At 42.0% G+C, this 22,805-nt stretch overlaps 1 protein-coding gene across 1 annotated transcript in view; it reads right to left on the reverse strand.

Moving 5' to 3' along the window:
• ULK4 (unc-51 like kinase 4) overlaps positions 1–22,805 on the reverse strand; it is a 704,158-nt gene that overhangs the window by 391,340 nt on the left and 290,013 nt on the right. Inside the window, exons 26-27 of the mRNA XM_083188569.1 lie at positions 19,513–19,564; positions 19,309–19,403 (exon numbers count right to left, since the gene is read on the reverse strand). Of these exons, the coding sequence (XP_083044695.1) occupies positions 19,309–19,403; positions 19,513–19,564 (147 nt within the window). The remainder of the gene's footprint in view (positions 1–19,308; positions 19,404–19,512; positions 19,565–22,805) is intronic.

Raw genomic sequence — 22,805 nt, forward strand, 5'->3', positions numbered from 1 at the left:
TGATCCTCGCTGTTTAACCCCCTACGCCGGCCGCTCGACGCGGCATTGAATACTACCCATTAAGTAGTGAAAAAACACTATAACTGAAAATTGCACATAATATTAAGGGCTACCTAAGGTGATTACCCAAGCAAATATAAGGAGGACTCATTTTCCTCCAAATACTTGCTTTTGCTATCCTCAGGTGGCTATAGCAGTAACTATTGATAAAATATGCTTAAGCTATATAAATCAAGCAAAATTATGGAATTATAGAAACATAGAATTTGATGTTAAATAAGAACCACTCGGCCCATCAGTCTGCCCATGTACATACACATCAGTTTTTGTTTTTTTTTTACGCCAGTTAATCTACCAGTATATTTTGGGGTACGGGAAGAAAAGTACCCGCAGCGCAAGTACGGGGAGAATATACAAACTCCAGACTGTTAGGGCCATGGTGGAAATCAAACCCACAACCCCAGTGCTTTGAGGCAGTAATGCTAACCATTAAATCGTCTGTGCTGCCCTATTAGTTAGAAGTATTGTCTCAGCAAAATATAGTTTGTATATATATTACATAGATGGGGGCGGATCGGCATTCACCCTATTAGTGCAACGGTGCTCCGGGGCCTGCTGGAGCAGTATGTATAAAGCAGGGGTTGAAGAGGCACTCAGAGGCTGGTCATTGGTATCAAAAAAGCATTTTACTGGATAAAATGGTGCAAGATAACTCCAATGTTTCGGGTACTTAGACCTGTTTCTCAAGGTGCAGCTTGACAACCCAACATTGAATACCCCCTTAATATAAAATCCTTGTAACCAAAAAGGGGGAATGCCTAGTTGTGCAAACCACCCCCTGATTTCTTATTAGAGTCAAAAATCATGCCTGAACATTAATGAACAAATGAGCTGATTACAATAATCAAAATAATGGTAGTGGTAAAACAGCCTGATGAAATGAGTGGTAACACAATAAAAGGCAAACAAATCGAATGTAGTGTACACAAGGTGTGATTCTGACTAATTTTCTGTTTGATTTTAACTAAATACTGTAGTCTAAATAGAATTGAACGGTTTTCAGCCGCATTCAATGCCAATTTGATTCTGATGAGCGCTCCCATTTAGTGGAAATTTAACAGAAAAATAGACTGTACAGGCAAAACTATCTGTACTATATAGTCAAAATCAAATGCGGTTTGCTTGCGGTGGGATTCGATTCCAATTTAATCGGGATCGAACTGCAAGATAATTGCACCGTGTGTACACACCTTAAGAATATACATACATGATCATACTTTAAAAACATGTAACACAAAATATTAAAGTCTATATACTGTATAAACTGCATCTAAATAGAAATGAAAAAAGTCAGGTAAAAGTGCAGCCAAAGACTGGTGCCAAAATAGAACTTGAAAAAAGTGTTTTCCTCATTATTATTATTAAAGGACACTTAGTCCAAGGAAAGCCATTTGACTAATACCCAGCATGGTATAAGGTTTATAATTAGAACATGTCAAGCTGTGTTAGTGATTATAAAAAAAAATTAGATTTTCTGTAAACATAACAGATCTTTTAAAGCATCTGGAGTTTTACTTTTCATGAGCCAAATGAAAACATGGCTGAGAGGATAATAACATTTATTGCAGCATTACCACATAATGAGACATAACATGGATTGGAAGCGTACACAATTAAAATTATTATGTGCTTGGCTGTTATTTATATGAATTGTTTATAAGCATTGACACTTTAATTTTATATTTATTTATCATTTGTAATAGTCCATCTAATACCTAGGTATTTGCCCAGCACTGCATTGTGGGGCTGAATCAGCCCTATATGCATTTGGTTCACAATTGAGTGATGTCTCCATGGTGTTGCAGCTCTGCTCGCAGAGCCCTGTTAGCCTCAGTCTTAATGACATGCAATATGCATTTCAGGGTGGTGATGGGAAGAATCCTGCCTGCCATTTCTCGGTCGAGCTGACTGAGAATGGGACAGGGTCATGGCTGTGAACGCCAACCCGAAGCGTGGCGAGCATAGCGCGCCCACGAGGGGCGGCGGTATGCGTCCTCCGACCTTTTCATACCCCCACTATCCACGCCGGTGTGGAGTTGATCTTATATAGTGTGTCGAGCGCAGCGAGCCACTGATCCCAAAGCGTGGCGTGCGCAGCGAGCCCCGCAAGGGGACGCAGAATACATGTGAAGTTATCTGCATCCCCTCGCTGCGCTTGTCACGCTTCGGGCTCGGTGGCTCGCCACACTATATAGAATCAACTCCACGCCGACATGGATAGTGGGGGTATGAAAAGGTCGGAGGACGCGTACCACGGCCTCGCTGCGCTCGCCACTCTTCGGGTTGGCGTTAATAGTGGCGGTGGCGTTAACAATGGAGGTGCATATAACATACTAATCACCCATCAGGGTGTATGTACAATTAAATCATCGTTTTGATCGCATCGCATGCAATCAAAACGATATAATAAGTAGTGGTGGGCAGATTAACGCGTTATTATCGCGTTAACGCAAAAATATGTTAATGCCGATAATTTCATTAACGCGTTAACTCGTACGTCACGTGATCCGGCTGATCTCAGACCCAGAACCCGGAAGAACAGCGCATTTTCGCGCCGACACAGCAGCCGAGGTCCGCGTGCATGCGCATCGGCACTAGGAGGACGCCAGATTTTCGTGCCAAGACACAGCAGCCGAGGTCCGCGCACGTACGCATCGGCACTTGGAGGACGCCAGGACATGTCTGCCGTGGTCCCCGCGAGTGTGCTGCAGCATTTAGAAGACGCCAGGATACCACTGCTGACATCCCCTTGCATGTGCTGCCGCACTTGGAAGACGCCAGGATACCGGTGCAGAGGTCCACGTGCATGTGCTGCTGCCGCACTTGGAAGACACCAGGATAACACTGCAGAGGTCCCCGTGCATGTAACAGCAGAGGGGCTGCCAGATAGGAGGAGGGAGAAGATCCCCAGGTGCATAAGGAAAGACGCTGAATATCCAAAAGGGCTACATCATCATACCAACGTGAGTTTGCCTCAAGAGAAGGCTGTAATTACCTGACTAGTATAAAGGGGGTCATTATGAATGTGAGCAAGGACACTGTGTAGTCTACATGAGGGGAGGATGTCACTGCAGGCCCATACCAGAGGGGTAACATGAGGGGAGGATGCCATACCAGAGGGGTACATCAGGGGAGGATGTTACTGCAGCCCCATAACAGAGGGGTGGATGCCATACCAGAGGGGTACATCAGGGGAGGATGCTACTGCAGCCCCATAACAGAGGGGTGGATGCCATACCAGAGGGGTACATCAGGGGAGGATGCTACTGCAGCCCCATAACAGAGGGGTGGATGCCATACCAGAGGGGTACATCAGGGGAGGATGCTACTGCAGCCCCATAACAGAGGGGTGGATGCCATACCAGAGGGGTACATCAGGGGAGGATGTTACTGCAGCCCCATAACAGAGGGGTGAACTAGATCTAACCTGTTCAAAACAGGTAATGGCAATCATAAATTAAGAGGAAAGTCCAGGGGTAGAGTAGTTTGTCCCTCCAGGCATGGGTCATGTTGGGAGGAAATATTAGAATTATTTTAATTTATTTTATTCATTTCTTTTAAATGCTACAGTATGAGTAAATACTGCTGTGAAAAAGCACATTTTACTAAGTGTTTGCAAGCCAAATGTTATTTATTCCTATAGCAGTTCTTAATAAAAGTGCGCAATACACTACTTTTTGAATACGTTCTTGAATTTTTCATATAAATGCGATTAATCGCAGTTAATCGCAAAAATTTACCGAGATTAATCACGATATAAAATTTTAATCGTTGCCCACCACTAGTAATAAGATTAAAATCGTGGGCGCCGTGCTAGGAAACAAGTACCCATTTTTTTCCCACTTTGGCTCTCTTCGTTGCACTCATAGAGAATTAGTGAGGTTGGGGAAGATGTGTCAAAACTTTAAGAGAAAAAGTTGAGAAGTTTCTAAACCAATCAGCTTCAATCATTTTACAGGACGTGCTAGATAAATGATAGTTAGAAACATATTGGTTGCTATGGGCAACTTCTCCCTTCTTTGCTCTTCTTCTCTTTTCAAAAGTTTGATACATATCCCCTTATTGTATTGTAGGATTTTACAGCGGAAGCTCCTACTTACATTGGAGGGAGGGTTGACTGACTCATACTGTCTGAGCCCAGCAGAACAACTTCTTACTGTACTTTTAGACATTTTGCAGTTGACTGTAATATCAATGCTTGGTAAGTTTATCCCCAGATCTATAATTCCATATCCCATACACATTCCTCAACTTTGCATACCAGTCCTAATTTGTGATGCCAAATTTCTGTTCCATTGCCATCTAAATAATAAAATGGTTGAGTCTCTCATATCCAAAAATATGACATTCAAAATATTCCAAACATTTTGAGCATGACTTTGATTTCCTGATGGTTAAATGTGTACACGCTTTGTTTCATGCAGAAAAGTATTAAAAACATTGTATAACATTATATTTATGAAGGTGTATATGAAACAAATGAATTTCATCACCACAAAGCTTTTATTATATTTTGCAAATATTCCAAAATACAACAACAAATTAAATTCAAAATATTTATGTCAAGCATTTCGGATACGTGAAAAATATGATATCCACATAAATGTGCAGCAATATGTTGTATATCTTATGAAAAGTGAAATTTAAAAAAAGGGTACTTGTTTCCTAGCACGGCCACACCGATTTGCATCGGGGTGATCGTGTCGGAAAAATAGCGTCGGTCGCATCGCATGCGATGCGACCAACCCGATTTTTACATTGAATCAAATGTGAATAGAGTCCCTGGGACCCTATTTTACATTGGATTCAATGTAAAGTATTCCCCAGACCCCCAATTTGACCCCCTCAACGCCACCCCACGATTGACGCCAACCTGAAGCGTGGCGAGCGCAGCGAGCCCGCGTGGGGCGGCGGTGCGCGTCCTCCGACCTTTTCATACCCCTACTATCCATGTCGGCGTGGAGTTGAGAATATAAAGTGTGACGAGCGCAGCGAGCCACCGAGCCCGAAGCGTGGCGAGCGTAGCGGGCCCCGCGAGGGGACGCGTATAACTTCACAGGTATACGCATCCCCTCGCGGGGCTCGCCACGCTTCGCCAACACTTTATATTCTCAACTCCACGCCGACGTGGAAAGTAGGGGTATGAAAAGGTCGGAGGACGCGCACCGCCGCCCCTCGCTGCGCTCGCCAAGCTTCGGGTTGGCATCAATCGTGGGGTGACGCTCACAAAGGGGTTGCGTAACCCATGACGGGGCCATATACAATGTGAAATGGGTCATACTGGCCCATTTCACATTGTTTCCTATGTAAAATGGACTTAATCAAGTCCATCTCATCTTGTGCCATTATAATGGCACAAGACCGACGCGATGCCCCCGATTTCAATGTTAAAAATATTTTAACATTGAAGCCTATGGCAAAATCGGGGGCATCGCGTCGGTCGCATCGGGGGCCATGTTAATGCACGCGACTGACGCGATGCCCCCGATTTTACCTTTGCCGGCAAAATGGACTTGATTTCAAAGGAAATCGGGTCCATCGCGGGCATCGTGTACCTTAACTTTAAGGTATACGATGCCCGCGATTGTGGCCGTGCTAGGAAACAAGAACCAAAAAAAGTAAATGTAAAATTCTGAATTTTAAAGTAGCAACATAGTTCAAGTAATCATTTTGTTTTAGGAATTTCAGAAAGAAAACTTGAACTGACTTTAATTCTAATAAGATTGCAGACAGCCAAGTTAAACTCTCACAAGAAATACTAATAATTGATTTCCTCTTAATATTTTTGGCCTCTTGGGCCTGACACAGATAACAGCTTATAGCCACAGAGAAAATGTTCCTAATAACGTTTTCCACATTCATTAGCACCATTAAGTAGTACCCATTTAGCTTTAATTTTGTCTTATGGAATTGTCATACGTTTGATAGCAATCATCACTGATTATAACCTCAATAGCTCAATCTGGGATAAAGAAGTTATTTTTCAAAAATTGGATGACTTTTGTATACAACTTAGAGTGATATAGAGGGATAAAACACGCATGCCCTGGGCTTCATTGCAAATTTCTTGAAAACCTGTTGATCTAAGCCTCACTCTCAGACTCAGTTTATGAATTAATTTATGGAACTGAAGCAGAAAGGTGGCTTTCAGAGTGGATGAAGCAGCACAACTGAGCCACCAACACCAGTGGCGGAACTTGTGGGTTGTGGGCCCAGGTGTAAACATATAATTTGGGCCCCCCTCCTTCAACCCATGTTCACAATATGCAGCACTTCAGTGGGTAACAGGGAGGGGCAGAGGGTGACAGTAAGAGGCTGGGGAGGCAGAGTGTGACAGGGAAAACCAGTGGGTGAGAGGAAGAGGGTGACAGAGGCAGCAGTGGATCCCTTATTCCTCAGGGTCCCGCTGCACTGCACCTGCTGCACCAATGGTCGTTCCACCTCTGACCCACGCCCATTCTTGCTTTATCTCCAAGGGATACCGTATATTAGATCATGATGTGGGCGTTCTGGGGGCTGGAGGCCATAATTTGATATGAATTATGTCAGTGTGGCCACACCACATTGCATGGTACAAACCTCACTTGGACCTCCCATTGTGCAAGATAAAGAAAAAAAACTGCAAGTATGCCCTCAACGACACAACCCAAAGGAGACACACACAATTTGGCAAAGTGATATTTTTGTGATGCATCTCAAGATACATAATACTATTATACAAAAAAAACAAAAGCTGGCCCCAGGAAACACTGGCAACATTTTTTTAACACCCAAATGTCACTCTCTCTGCACATGTTACATCAGCCCCACCTGCAGTGCACATGGTTTTGTCCATTAGAGAGAGAATTTGCTTTTGCGAGTGAACCAGAATCAGGCCCCATGTGTGAGTGCTAGATTACACTGTGGATTCTTTGTCAAGTGCACAGGACTGTGCCCTACAGTAGGACTAGTACAAACTGAAGACTTGGAAATGTGTTTGTGAGTACTTGATGGAACAGTCTGTAAATATAACTATTGCATGTGAATCTGCAGAAGCAGCTGATAAACTTGGACTGTTATCCTGCCAATACACTTATAATAAGCTGTCGGGTTTTTTACAGCATTTGATGCAATCGCATTCGATCCTCCGATCCCGCCTGATTTTTTTTTATCGCAAGGGACATTCGATAAATTGCATAATTGTATGCACAATTTTACACCAAAAAAAAGCATTTTTGTGAGACGATTTATGAAATGGTGAACTTCAAAGGAAATTGAACCCAATATTGCGTCAAATGCAATCACACGTATCAAGTGTATGGGTAGCATCAGAATCAGCTCAGTTAATTGGTGGCATTAGAGCAGACTGGAACAAGTACAGGTTAGCTGCAGGAGAAAGACAACACTCTAGTGAAGTGTAAGTAGAGATCGTCAATGGTGAAAGTAAAATTCATAGGTATTGTAACATGTATGAGACTGCATGCAGGAAGCTGAAAAAGTATACTGTGGTGGCTGTGGTACGAATTCCGACGGTCAGTATACCGACATCGGAATCCCGGCCACTGGTACTCTGACAGGGGGGATGAGAAAGTACAGGAAGGGCTGGATAAATTGCATTTAAGAGGTAACAATGCAAGTATTGCTCTGATTTGCAGAATGGACCTGTAGGTTTTGAATGTGGAACCTGAAAGTGATGTGCAGATTGGAGGTGCAGCTACAAGAGGCAGGATTCTCCTAGAAGACAAGTTGACCTGGCAAATTACTAGTGCCAGAAAATGGTTCAAAGTGAGCTCATTGTGTGTGTGTGTGTGTGTGTGTGTGGATACTAGAGTCATGTCTGATGTTGAATTAACAAAAAACAATAGATACTGTATAAGAAAAGTTTCCTTTTTTTGCCTAGAGTGTTAATGCATAGCATAATTGCAAAAGTATTGCCTTCCTCATGCTCCCTTTCCCCTCAACACCTTCCTTATATGTTCCGATAAGCTATTCCCCAAGTATATTTAGCTCTCCTAGTACATGGTTTTCATGAAAAAAGAGAACCCCAACCACTTTAGTGTCTGCAAACTGGTAAATTCACTTGTTCTGGATGTCAAGGTTACTTATCAAGCTGAATTGTGTCACGGCTTTCAAGACTCTTGGACCTGAATGAGCTCAGTGCCAGGACTAACACATTTGAACAGAAGACATGACATTTGTGAGTCTTCAGCTGCAGTTTAAACTCATCACACATCCCTAAGATGACTTCCTCTTCTGAGTCAAAGTCCTCAGCCCTTTCACCATAAAGATCCTCTTTGATTTTGTGATCCCCATGCTCAAGCTGGTCCCCATCAGCTCAGTATCATCCTATTATAAATCTTTCCCTGAGGCTATTACTCATATGTAATGTTACATACACTATAGCCACTAGTCCAGGCATGTCCAAACTATGGCCCTCCAGCTGTTGTGAAACTTCAAGCCCCATCATGCCTTGCCACAGTTTTGCTAATTGGGAATGCTAAAACTATGGCAAGGCATACTGGGATGTGTAGTTTCACAATAGCTGGAGGGCCACAATATGGACATGCCTGCACTAGTCCCTCAAGTTACCCCAATGGCACAATCCAGATTTTCCTCTTCGATTCTTCCCAACAGTATTCTCCTCTTGGACTATTTTATTTAGGGATATATGTACCACTTTACACTATCCTCAGGAATATTTCCACCGCTTACCTCTTCCTCTCCACAAAGTTTGCAATTTAGACACTTATTTCATTCTTACTCTTGTAAGCTTAATTTCAAACACTTTACTATATTTAAAACTATTGCCAATCTAACCATTCATTTAGTGGTCTCATATCCTTGCTGAACAATTTCAGTGTTTTCATGAAAAAAATTGGAATAGGAAGGAAAGTGAACACCTGGAGAAAGAGGACTGGTTTGGCATATGGTCTGGGCTCTCAAAGTCCTACATCTGTGCTGGCATCAAAAATAACACTTGTTATTGCAGTGGTTATTGGTGCCTATTGACTTTCCTTACTTTTCCTCATACTACAAAAATTACGCGGGCAACAAATTGTTAACACCCAAACATCCAACCCATATGAACTTCTTAAACAAAAAAAAATGGATTTGCTTCCAGCACTGTCACAGCCTGAAAGTTCAACTACTGTACATTGTGAAAATTCCTAATAATACCAAAGGTGTTTAATTGGGTTAAAGATCAGAGCCCTTTGCAGACAAGTCAAGATCTTCCACAAAAAACTCGACAAACCATTTATTGATGGAACTTTTGTGAGCGCAGTGGCACTATTATGCTAAATAAAAAGGGAATATTTTGATATTTTTCCCCAAACTGGTACCACAACGGGAGAAATTGATCAAGCTGTGAATTGGTCATATGAACATACATTCAGACCTAGGCACCTAGAGATGCCTCAGACAATGCCATAGCAGGCAGCCAATGAGGAATGGTCTCTTGCTGTGAAAAAGGATCACAGGTGCCTGTCTGTAAATTAGGTACATTTGATAAAGGTTATAAACAGGAACTCGTAGCAACAGTGCACTTTGCAATTATTTAAAGTTGACTAAAATAAATTAAGATAAAAAATAAACTAATATACCTGAAAGGATTCCAGAAACCTGGAATTCCTCCCCAAGTGCACCCTTGGGTATTTTTCCCAAAACATAAAGCAACATGTGGAACCACCGGTTAGAAAGAACAATAATAAAGTTCCCAGAGTGTGCCATGAGTCTGATTGTGTTGTGCATCATTGTTAATTGCATCCACATAGTAGGCACGTAGAGCAGGAACTATATATATTATTATCACCAGTGGATAACAGGAAAAAAGTAAGTAATTTATGTAACTTTAAATCTATTCTGCCAATAAAATACTTTTAGTTAGGAGATGATTCACGTTGCAATTGGTTATTTTCTATATTAATAACTTCAAAAGCTATATAGTATGCCACTGGGAAAAAACTGGCCAGCTTTTGGAGTTTTCATAGAAGAAGACTGACCATCTACTATAGGTTCCAATGAAGAAGAAAATGTTTAAGGGCCTATGAGAGGGTGTGACCTGTGATGTGTGGGAGGTATGGACACATGTAGACCCCATACACTATCATCCTCAAAGTATCCCTAAATATTCAAACACAAAAATGGCATCATTTTGTGTTTATGATTTACGGCCGGCTATGTGGCTTATTGTTATGGGGAGGCCAGGAGCTTTAGCTTCTTCAGCCCTATTGTTTAATCTGGCTCTGGCTTCTAGTTGTTATAGACTTTAGGTCCCAAGGGGGATTGTGTGGCTATATGAAGGATACATGTATGTTTTCAAAAGAAAAAAAGAAAATAAAGCCAGTTTAAAAAAATGTGGATTACTTATTTAAAGTTTCTCAGTGCAAAGAACGGGCATACCTTGGGAGAATTAGCAGACACTGGAGACTTACCCTTGACTAGACTGATAACATCATGATCTGCTACTTTTACCTTCCACTATTTTTACCTGTCATTCACAGTGAACTCCTGAGCATCAATGGTACTGAAGTGAACAAGGGTTCCTAGTACCAAACTGAATTCTGAATGGCTGTTCAAAAGTTCAAAGTATTCAGACGGGAATATGTATTAATAATTTAGCTAGTCTTTATTCAAGATAGATATCCCTTTAGACAAGTGTGAATATTAATAATCTACTTGATAGCAACTAAGTCTCACTACTGCAGTATCTGATTTGAGTATGGAATCTCACCTGACATCATCTTAAATTACAGAAAACAGGTCAAGTGAGTGTATGAGTCAGTGATAGAAAAACAAGTCAGGCAAAGGCACATAAACCTCAGACATTAAATAGGTTATCCACTAATTTTTGTTGTACCATAATTATATTAATGGTACCAACATGGCTACTGCTGATTGCTTTGCCTGTTGCTCATGTCCTGGATATCTACTGACACCTATAAAAAAATGACAATATATGCTTTGCTATGGTAACACAAAGGACCTGATTTCACGGTTGCTACTTTGCAGAGCACTGCGATAAGGTACACACCGCCGAGCCAGAATGAATACCGACCCTATGCAAGCCTAAGCTAGCGAACATTTTACAGTGCTGCGGTTAGCTGCAAATCCATTCACAATCACTAATCATCTAATGATCTTTTGGGGGATATCGTCACTAGGCCTACAAGCATTAGGTCGACATGCATGAAGATCAACATGACTGAAGGTCGACATGGGGTTAGGTCGATAGGGTTATTAGGTCGACACAAGCATTAGGTCAACATGGGGAAAGTCAACAGTCAAAAGGTCGACATGGGAGGTTTTTTTACTTTTTCTTTTTTTGGGCTGACATGTGCAGTATTTCATTCACTAGGGCGTGGTGAGAGAATAAAAGTGTGCTGAGTGCAGCGAGGCACCGTGCCTGAAGTATGGGGAGTGCAATGGGCCATGCAAGGGTATGCGGTGCACTTTTTTTAGTGTCCATGTCAGGGGCAAACGCAGGATTTTCAGAAGGGGGTTTCCAGAGGGGCGGAGCAAAGCACGGAGATGGACACTTAGGTGGCCCAGTATATGCTTTGATGTCCCGCGGGTGGTAGGGGGTATTATATCAACCGCTCAGCATGTAGGGCGTGGATCAGTAATTTCCACTAATTACCCCTTTACTGCACAGATAGTGGGAGATGGGGTGGGGGAAGGGGGCATTGGGCTGAATGAAGGGGCCCTGATACATAACTTCAAGGGTGGTAGAGGATCTTTAATACGCAGAGGAGGGGTGTATAGTGGAGTGGGCTTATTATTCATAATTTTCTGGTGGGAGGACAGCTTGCTTTACTGCAGATATCTCCAGGTTCCAGAAATAGATTTCTTAGATTTTAATGGAATTAAAAACTAGAGAATCCCACCTATCAAATGGTATTGGGGACTATGGGATCAGAGTTCAGGAGGCAGAGCAATCTGCCCATGAGTATATAAAACTACATACCAGGTGTGTGGAGCTGGAGCAGTAACCAGCTGCTGGAAGGCTGATATCTCGGGTTCTGGGAACAGTAGAGACAAGATTGTAGTGTTCCTCAAAGGGGGAGAGTCCCAGCTTTTGGAAAATACTCTCAGAAAAACTCTTAGGGCAGTATTCAATGAGAAAAATTCGCTGTGATTTCTGGAGAGTTTGTGCTTTTCACGCGGTGGAGAGAGGTTTTTTTTCTCCAAAGGCGAGCCACCCTATTCAATGGGAAATATTCTCCGTCTTTCTAAGTGATTCTCGCCGTCTCTCTCCGTGTAGAAATTCTCCATCTTTTGATGGAGAGCAGGAATGTGAACTTTTAAACTAAAAGGGTGTTTTTTTTAATTTTGGTGTCAAAAAATCAGGTTTTTTTTTCTGTGAAGGGCCATGTTATTTTTATTCATGTGCCTATAGCACATGAATATATATTTAATTTTAAAAAAAAATATTTGTTTACATTTTTTTTTTTTTTTTTTTTTTTTTACACAGTGCAGCCAGCAGGGGGCCGGAGCGCTCGAGCCGCTCATTAGATATTCATATATTCACTGCACCCGATGCACGTTCGGGTACAGTGAATACTGGGTCCCCCGCTGGCTATAGGGGGGGGGCAGCCTGTGCTGCCTGGGTCCAGGGGAGCCCTGCTCCCCTCCCCATATCCCCTGCAGCAGCCAAGAGAGACTTTAATCTCTCTTGGCTGCTACGTCCCCCGGCTCCCTGACAGCTCCCTGCCGCGGACGCTCGTCCGCTGCAGGGGTTAAGACTCGCCGCGAGTGGCGGCGAGTCTTTAACACGTTGAATAGGGGGAGCAGGAGGCTCCGGAACACGGAGAGTGCATGGCGAGAGAAAAAATCTCTCGCCATGCACGGAGAATATTTAACATTGAATACTGCCCTTAGTCAGAAAGAACCTGAAATATCTGACTGGGAATTGCAATTAACAGGCTTGGATGGGGATCACTGCTTTGAAGTCAGATATCTCCGGTTCCCAAGGTCCGATTTAAAAAATTCTTGTACTCCTGGAAAGAGGGGACCCTCAGCTTTCAGCCTAGGTCCCTTCGACTCCTGGCGGGGTTTCTGGGTACTCGGAAACCCCCCCTGCGTGCGCTACTGCCATGTCGACTGTTTATTCACTTTTTTACCTGAATGTCGACACAAACTCCATGTCGACCTTTTGACTGTTGACCTTCCCGATGTTGACCTAATGCTTGTGTCAACCAAATCCACCTTCAGTCATGTCGACCTTCATGCATGTCCACGTAGTGGTGTCGACCTAGTTGTTGTTTATCCAATGATACATACTCATTTTTTTCAGTGTGTGCAGCTTGTGTATAGACCAGGACTTACTTGAATTGGGTCCCCTTATTGGTGGAGTTCTCACTCCCCCAGGGACCCCAGCCAAGGCTGACTAGTCCAAGGTAATGCCAAAAATATGGGGACTGTTAGGATTAACCCCTGTTCTATTGGGATAGAACAGGAAACTATAGCCAATAAGGTACCTGGCGCAGTTGCAGGATGATCAGGATATACAAATGACATAAACTAAACTGAATACAGGACAGAAAAGAGTAACTGACAATAACCAGGAGCATAGAGGTGAGGATACAAATCACATGACCGGGGTATGGATGTATGAAATGGAATATGGGCATAACGAAAACCAAGCTGTGATCGATATAGGAAAGGGTTACAGCAACCTACTCTGGACAGCTAACTCTTTGGTTTCCCCTGGAAACCACCAGATACCTGCGGTGCTAAGGCTTCATCTAAAACAGCCACGTTTGAAGGGGCGAATTATGTCTGCCCCAACTTCAGTGCTGCCAGGACTTATGGGGGGACAAGGCACCAGTGGAATCTAAGGGAAGACAAGAGGAAAACGAACTAAATTAAACTAGAAGGCTACCTGAAAAAAAACTAAGGAAAAGTGAGCAATAACAAAGAGTACAAAAACCAGAAGTGACCACAAACAAGCACAATAGCGACCTTGTCGCAAATAAGGTCCCAAGGCAGCCTTATCAAAATCAAAATATACGTAGGACAATAGTAAACAACAAATGGACCTGGCTGCAATGTGCAGGAGGCCCGTATTTTACATCTGCCCCCCTGCAGTGCACATGGTTTTGTCCATCTAAGAAGGATTTTGACAGAAAGAGTGAACTAGAATAAGGCTCATATTATCAATGTATTGTATATTCACACAATTTATCCCTTTTATTGTATAGTATAGTGTATTTTGAGGCTGTTATGTAACAATGACATAATACTAATCAAATTGCCCTCAACACCTTTGATTTAAATGGGGAAAATAAATCTACATGCTCCAGGGAAAAAAGACAACCCTGTATGTTTTTATTGATCTTTAGAGAGAGTATCTTCCAAACTAATTGTGCAGGAACAATATGTGCTAACAGCATGGGCCGAGAATTTGCAGCAGACAGCTAAGAGAAAGCCGCCGCTCAGACAGAAAGAGAAAATGCCCATTGCTACATTGTGAGATAATTGTGAAATGATTGCTATTTGCAATCCATTTGCAAAAATCCACACTCAATTCCCAAACCATCAAATAACAAATCATTTTTGCCATCTTGCAAGTCCGAGGCTTCCACTAATTTGCGACTGAAGAAGGCTGGAGGTGGTCATCACTGACTTCACAGACCCTCCTCAAAAACTGTGCTTTTTCTATCACATCCAAAAGATGTAAAGTTTTCACCCCAAATGCCGTATTCCTGTCATTGGCAGGAGAGTACCAGCCACATTGCCTTTATGAACCATTTGCATTTTTCAGTTGCTATTTCCCCTCATTCTTGCGCGATGTTCACGCATGTCGTTTGATAATCACTCGGTTTGTGAATTCTCATATTAGAGATCCATGCTTAATCAGCCCCTAAATTGATAACAATACATGCCCACATAGGTCATTAATGCCCCCCCCCAGCCCGGTTGTCTGACCATGAAGTAAAATGTTGCCTAGATCATCGACTACATGTTTATCAGGGGACAAGTGACATCATACACTGTGACCTCCTAGCCATCAAGAGAATATTTTTCCTGTGTACACAAGATGATCACCAGACATTAGCTGCTAAGAGGCTGCTAAGTAGAAAGATGGGACTCCTGTGTTTCAAATGTGGGCGGCCTTCTGTTTCACTCCAGTCTGCCAGTCACCTTTAGAATGAAAGCTTTAACGAGCATGGCCCTCTCCCCTCATGTGCATTTTCCTCTCTTAAATAGGCATGCGACCAAAAAAGAGTTGTAATATCACAAAAAAATTGTAACAACTCAATAGTACCCCAGTTCATATTACGCTACATAGCAGAACAACTTTAACCCGTGTGTGTGTGTATATATATATATATATATATATATATATATATATATTAAAAAAAATTATACTCCTTACTCCAGTCAACGGCACCTAACCCTAGGTGTCTGTTACTTCAGTGTCCTGTCCCTGATATATTTACTATGTCCTAAATTGCCTTGCACTTTAAGTTGTGGTTTTTGCTCATTTATGTATAGTTGTGTGCAGCAAAACCCTTGTAGTGCCATGTAAATAAACAATAATGATAATAATAATAATAATAATAATAGGTATAATCATGGGTGAGATACGAAACATGTCATTTCAAAACTGTATGGGAATCACCTGTCAGTAGCTTAAAAAAATTAAAGACTGAACCCGCTTCTTTCAGATATTGGTGCCTCCATAGTTTTAGCTATCACCGCAAGGGTAATAAGAGTATGACGAATATATAGAAAATGTGTGATCACTGTAATGATGGATAATGGTGTCTGGTGATCACAAATGATAACCAAACAATAATTACTAAGGCACTTCATTATTTGATTGAAGGGATGGCCTCTTTCTATAATGTTTGCCCATTAAATATTGTAAGCCAGTTTGGGGGAGATCATTCTCTGATCTTGTACTGAGTGTTTTTTTTTTTCTGTACTGTTAAATGCCTGGTGAGCATGCTGATCTTCAGACGTTCATTTCTATTGAAGTTCCTAGCTTGAAAAAGGGGACTTCTCTCTTCCAAACAAGGGTGCCCCATCTCTCTAGTTACCGGGGGTGGGGGTTAACTAATAGTGTTTCTGGCAGTGGTGTAACTATAGAGGGTGGAGGAGATACAAGCTAGCAATCCCCTGCACTCTTTTCATTATTATTGTTATTATTTCAAAATACTGCCACGCTGCTGTCCTGTGCATGGGGATTTTAAGTGCTGGTGCACGGGAGCAAGCGACCCGGTGCTACTGAAAGTGAGCTGACAGCTGCCGATACCTGTGAAAGGAAAACCTGCAGCCACCAGGGAACCTGCGCAGCCACTGGGGAGCAGGAGACCGTGCCGGCCACTGTGGAGCAGGAGACTCGGCGCATCCACTGGGGAGCAGGAGACCCGGCGCAGGCAATGGGGAGCAGGAGACCCAGCGAGGCATGTGGGAGCAGGAGACCCAGTGCAGCCAGCCACTGTGGAGCTGGAGACCCAGTGCGGCCAGCCACTGTGGAGCAGGAGACCCGGCATGACCACTGGGGAGCAAGAGAACTGGCTCAGGTGAGCAGGAGACCCAGCGCGGCCAGCCACTGTGGAGCAGGAGACTGGGGAACAATCCCACTGTCAGAGGTACAAGCACCACTTTTATACTGGTACTCAGACTAATCTGTTCTGCAGGGAGAGGGGCGGTAGTTACAGTATGAGGAGAAAAGTGATGGCTGTCACAACCCTGCTTTTCCTCCTACTCCCCCTATCTCTCCCCCTGTCTTTCTCATCATTGCCCTTCCCCCGTCCACCTTGTAAACCTCTCTTTTGTTGACCCCCTGTCCTCTCCCCTTCTCTTTACCTCCCTCTTCGTCCTCCTCATCCCCCATCACCCTCCCCACATCCTCCCCCTCCTTGTTCTATGCCTCCTCATCCTCCCCACTCATCCTTGCACCTAATTGTCTCATCCTCATCCTTCCTAATCCCCCCTCTCTCCCCCCCTGTACTCTCTTCCTCTTTTGCTCTCTCTTTCCACTGGCCCTTCTTTCTCTCAACCCTCTCTCACACCTCCCTTTTCTCTCTGCCCCCTATTCCTGTCTCTTCCTGACTTGTTCTGGAATTCCCCGACATACTGTAATAGCGTGCTGAATTGAATACATCTGGGAGCTTCTTCTCGACACTATTTACAGCACGCTGAATTAAATCAAAACATTTTTGCTATGGGGCCCACAAAGTAGTAGTTACACACCTGGTTTCTGGCATAAGGCCTTATTCTAGTTCACTCTTAGAGGCAAATGGAAATCACTGACGACATTGCATCTTTCGCAATCCGTCTAATGCAGGCGTTTTCAAACTCAGTCCTCAGCACCCCATACAGTTCACGTTTTCAAGGTCCCCCGGCAAGATGCATTCATTACTCACTGACACATTTTAAAAGATCCACAGCAGGAGCTAATTATTTCACTTGTCATTCTGTGAGGAGACCTGGAAAACATGCACTGTGTGGGGTCCTGAGGACTAAGTTTGAGAACCTGTGGTCTAATGTGTACCCAGCTTTACTCAATAAGACCATATCAGCAAAAAAAGGTTCAAGTAATAAGAGCAGAGCAAGCCAAATTCTCAAGCAATGGCTTATTCAGGAATTGGCTGTTTATATAGTAAGTAGTAGTAAAAAGTTCAAAAGCAAGTGCAAGCATGCACTGCATGCAAGTAGAAATGTCTGATAATATTTTTAACAATATCAGAATGATGTAAATGTGTACATGCTTTCCCTTTTAGCCATTTTTATATTCTATATACAATATTGAAAGGTTGACTATAATATGCTAAAGAGCTCTACTTCAGGGCCGTGCTAGGTTTCTTGGCACCCTAGGCAAAACTTCTGACTCCACCCCCCCCCCCCCCCCCCTCCCAGCAGTCACACTGTCACATAAATACAATATCCACAATTGGCGGCACTCTGGACTAATTTAATACTCTCAAAAAAAGCGTAATTAAGTCAATGTTTCAGTGCTTTACTGCACTTTTTGGTTCAGCTGAACTTGAAAAAGAGTACAATAAAATGCTGAAACATATATATATATATATATATATATATATATATATATATTAAAACAGAATAGAGGTGCACTAAATCACCTATACCAGTTTTTTTTTTTATAAAAAGTGACTCTTAAATTCAATAAAAAACAGTAATTGTTAAAAATAAATGAACATTTATTAAGAGTTTTTCAGCAAGTGTAACTTCATCCACATTTTCAAGGTGTCACAAATAAGATCAATTAGCAGCCCAACACGTTTCGTCCTTCAGGACTTCATCAGGGTCAAATTAATAAATCTCTAGAGGTAGTACATCCTCTAGAACAAGTGGAGATGGTATGTCCTTTATAGTAATCAAGTGGAGATGGTATGTCCTTTATAGCAATTATTAGTGCCATAATAGAGGTAGTAGTTGGACCACCTATTTAACAAACGATTAAAGAATACTTAGGAAGACTATGGTAAGCTATAAATCGCTCATATGCAGCGCAGGGAGTGTGATGAGAGGGATGACAGCGTGTGAGTGTTTGGCACTGTGTGGTTGCGCTCCTGGATAAGCACTGGCTAGCACTTGTTCTCACTATGGGGGGAGAGGGACAATTAATACGCAAAAAATAAGCGGGCGTTAGGTCGGGTGGCTTCTGTTTGTGGTGACAGGCATGGTGCGGTCAGACTCTGCACCACAAATTGGGACCCGCTAAAGGAAGAGTGCCCTTTAGCGGCCAGTGCCCTAGGAAGCTAACTAATGCTGCCTAGTGGTAGCTCCGGCCCTGCTCTACTTACACAAAAAAAGTATCTTTTTTCTCTTCCACAATAAATATATTTTTGCTAAAATGTTGATACAATTATTTATTTTAATGCGATTTTAATGCCATTTCATGATGTTAGATCATGTTCATTATGAACAGCAATGATGCAGAACTGTGATATTACAAATGATTTGGGGCCAGATGCACTAAGCTTCAAAAGTGATAAAATGAAGAGTAATAAACAACCAGCCAATCAGCTCCTGTCTGACACTTTTCAAACACAGTCTGTGACATGTCAGGCAGGAGCTCATTGGCTGGTTGTTTATCACTCTCCATTTTATCACTTTTGAAGCTTAGTGCATATGGCCCACAGTATGTAATCAGGGATTGGACTGCTGATGGAAAATGCTTCATGGATTAAATAGTTTTAAGCATGACCCTAAAAGCTAGTGATTGCTTGGAAGGCCTATGGGAATTGCTCCAACTAGTAGGAAAACATTGTTTCAAGTGCTGCCAAGACTTACTGGGGAGTGGTGAAGTGTCAACAAGACAGGATGCTGTGTTACAGCTTCAAACGCTGATAGAGCGGTCCTGATTAGTTCATCTGATGCAGGTTGACCTGGTCACAAAAAAAAAAGCCATTGTTGTACAGTAGGACTCTTGGTGACTCAATTAAGCTTTGTTCTAGTAATGCTTTCATGTTGCGGATTGCCCTGAGATGCACTTACCCACTGCTCCTTCCAAATTAGTCTCACCAGTGTCCACAGATTTAATTAGTTTCTGAAAGATATGAAGAATATCCATTATTCTAAACTATTTTCTGCTTTTTTTATATTCCTCCATAACAGTTAATGATGTATGAATACACAGGGGATATTATATTTCTCTCAAAATTTTAGTATAAGTGAAGCTTGCAAAGATAAAACAATTTATGCAGTTCATGAATTCAATCTAAGATTCCATATGCACACAGGCATGCCTACGGGCTTCCCCATGTGACATCCTACAGGAGGCGAAGACACGGAGCTCCTGTAACAGGACGCAGCATGCATACAGCTCTCCCGAATAGTCTGCCAAATAAAACGAAAGCTTTAAGTTTTGTTATCAGTGTGGTAAGTCCAAGGCTATTATAGAACAGGAAATGTAAAGACAGAAGTTGGAACCGGGATGTCATTTTTAGTTTTAAAAGAGTCAAGTATAAATGGAATGTACATAATAGAGCAATCATCTCGTATCATAGATCATATGAGTGCATGCAGTAAGAATCTACCAAGGTAAAAACTAATAAATAAATAAATAAATATGTGAAAATAATATGTTAATATCTACTTACAGTATAAGGCGATGATACATAAAAAGAAACTAAACTGAATTACCAATTTCATCCCATTACATTTTGGGTACCAAAATAATTGTGCCTATGTCTTGTTGTACCTTCTGAAGACTTAGCAATTTGCATTAAATCTATAGAGTTGGTGGGCCCGTCGGTATAAACACTCACGGATAGGCCACTTAATATGACAGTCTCCATTATGCAGCTGGACGAGCAGTTTAAATTGCCCACCCCTCTATGACATTGGCCCTCAAAGCAATTGTACGACCGGCCATACACTCAGCATGATGTGACAAAATGAAGATGTGTTTTCATACACCTTTCCCTATTTCCTTAATCTGGCACAAATACCTAGACATGGTTGAGATGTTACACCACAAGTAGCAATTGTATGGATTATATGGACACATTTGTATCCGCAGATATATCAGACATTGGCAGTACTGCAGGGCCAACGTATTATGTGTGTTAACAACATTGTTCATAATTATATCTCTTGTAAACATTCGCCGACATGAACATGATATATCAGCCATAGTCTGACTGAACCTTAACTGCCACTTTTTTAACATCTCCTAAGTACTGAAGACACAGATATTTATATACTAAACCAGTTTCCGGGGACGTCAAGAGGGGTTCTCATAGATCCTATTTGCTCTCACAGTGGCCTTGTAAGACTTAAGGTAACATATACAGTATGTAGTAACACTGCTGAGACAGAACCCATTAACCCCTTCCTGACAGAGCTAGTTTTTGCGTTCCTGACAGAGCCATTTTTTTCAAATCTGACATGTCTCACTTAAGTGGGGATAACTTTTTTTTGCTTTTACTTATCCCAGTGATTTTGAGATTGTTTTTTCGTGACACATTGTACTTCAAATTAGTGGTAAATTTGGGTCGATACAGTCTGTGTTTTTTTGTGAAAAATACCAAAATGTCGTGAAAAAATGGAAAATTTAGCGATTTGCAAAATGTTAAATTTTCTGCTTGTGAGACAAATAATCTTACCACTCAAAATAGTTAATAACTAACATAGACCATATGTCTACTTTATGTTTCCATCATTATTTCAACTTCCTTTTAATTTTTTTGGACACTAGGAGGCTTACAATATGAATAGCAAATTCTCAAATTTTCAAGAAAATTTCAAACACTGATTTTTTTAGGGACCAGTTCAGTTCTGATGTGACTTTGAGGGACTTGTATGTGAGACACCCCCATAAATGATGCCATTTCAAAAACTGCACCCCTCACAGTATTCAAAACAGCATTTTGGAAGTTTGTTAACCCTTTAGGTGTTTCACAGGAATTAAAACAAAGTGTAGGTGAAATTTCAAAATTTCATTTTTTTTGCAGATTTGCAATTTTAATACATTTTTCTAAGGAACACAGTACATTTTACTAGAGAAATGTGACTAAAAATTGATTCCCCCAAATCTTTTGTTTTCATAAATATCCTATATGTGGCCCTAGTGTGCACGTTGACCAAACCACAGGCTTCATAATAGAAGGAGCACCTACTTGATTTTGGAGCCTCCTTTTTATGAGATTATTTTTTAGGCACCATGTAGGTTTCTAGGCACCATAAGATGCTAAAATTTAGGAACCCCCCCACAAGTGACCCCATTTTGCAAACTACACCCCTCAGGGAATTCATCTAGGGGTATAGTGTACATTTCAAACCCCCAGGGGTTTCACCAATTGTGGTCCAACTGGGCAGTGAAAATGAAAAATTAAATTTTTTACACAAAAATGCAGTTCTGGCTCAAAATTTTTCATTTTCACAAGGAATGAAGGAGACAAAGCCCCCCAAAATCTGTGCCCCAATTTCTACCGAGTACGGCAATGCCTCACATGTGACCAAAAAATACCAGTTGGGTGCATGGCAGGACTCAGAAGGGAAGGAGTGATTTTTGGATTTTGCAGCTCAGATTCTGGTGGAATTTTGGTGGGTGCTATGTCGCATTAGCAAGACCCCCCAAGCACCAATACAGTGGAACCCCCCCACAAGTGACCCCATTTTGCAAACTACACCCCTCAGGGAATTCATCTAGGGGTATAGTGTACATTTTAAACCCCCAGGGGTTTCACCAATTTTGATACAAGTGGGCAGTGAAAATGAAAAATTACATTTTTTTACACAAAAATGCAGTTCTGGCTCAAAATTTTTCATTTTCAGAAGGTATGAAGGAGAAAAAGCACCCCAAAATCTGTGCCCCAATTTCTCCCGAGTATGGCAATGCCTCACATGTGACCAAAAAGTACCAGTTGGGTGCATGGCAGGACTCAGAAGGGAAGGAGTGATTTTTGGATTTTGCAGCACAGATTTTGGTGGAATGAATGGTGGGTGCTATGTTGCACCAATACAGTGGAACCCCCCCACAAGTCACCCCATTTTGCAAACTACACCCCTCAGGGAATTCATCTAGGGGTATAGTGTACATTTCAAACCCCCAGGGGTTTCACCAATTTTGATACAAGTGGGCAGTGAACATGAAAAATTACATTTTTTTACACAAAAATGCAGTTCTGGCTCAATATTTTTCATTTTCACAAGGAATGAAGGAGAAAAAGCACCCCAAAATCTGTGCCCCAATTTCTCCCGAGTACGGCAACGCCTCACATGTGACCAAAAAATACCAGTTGGGTGCATGACAGGACTCAGAAGGGAAGGAGTGATTTTTGGAT

This window comes from Crinia signifera, chromosome 5 (genome assembly GCF_055691185.1).
Source record: "Crinia signifera chromosome 5, ASM5569118v1, whole genome shotgun sequence".
NCBI lineage: Eukaryota > Metazoa > Chordata > Amphibia > Anura > Myobatrachidae > Crinia > Crinia signifera.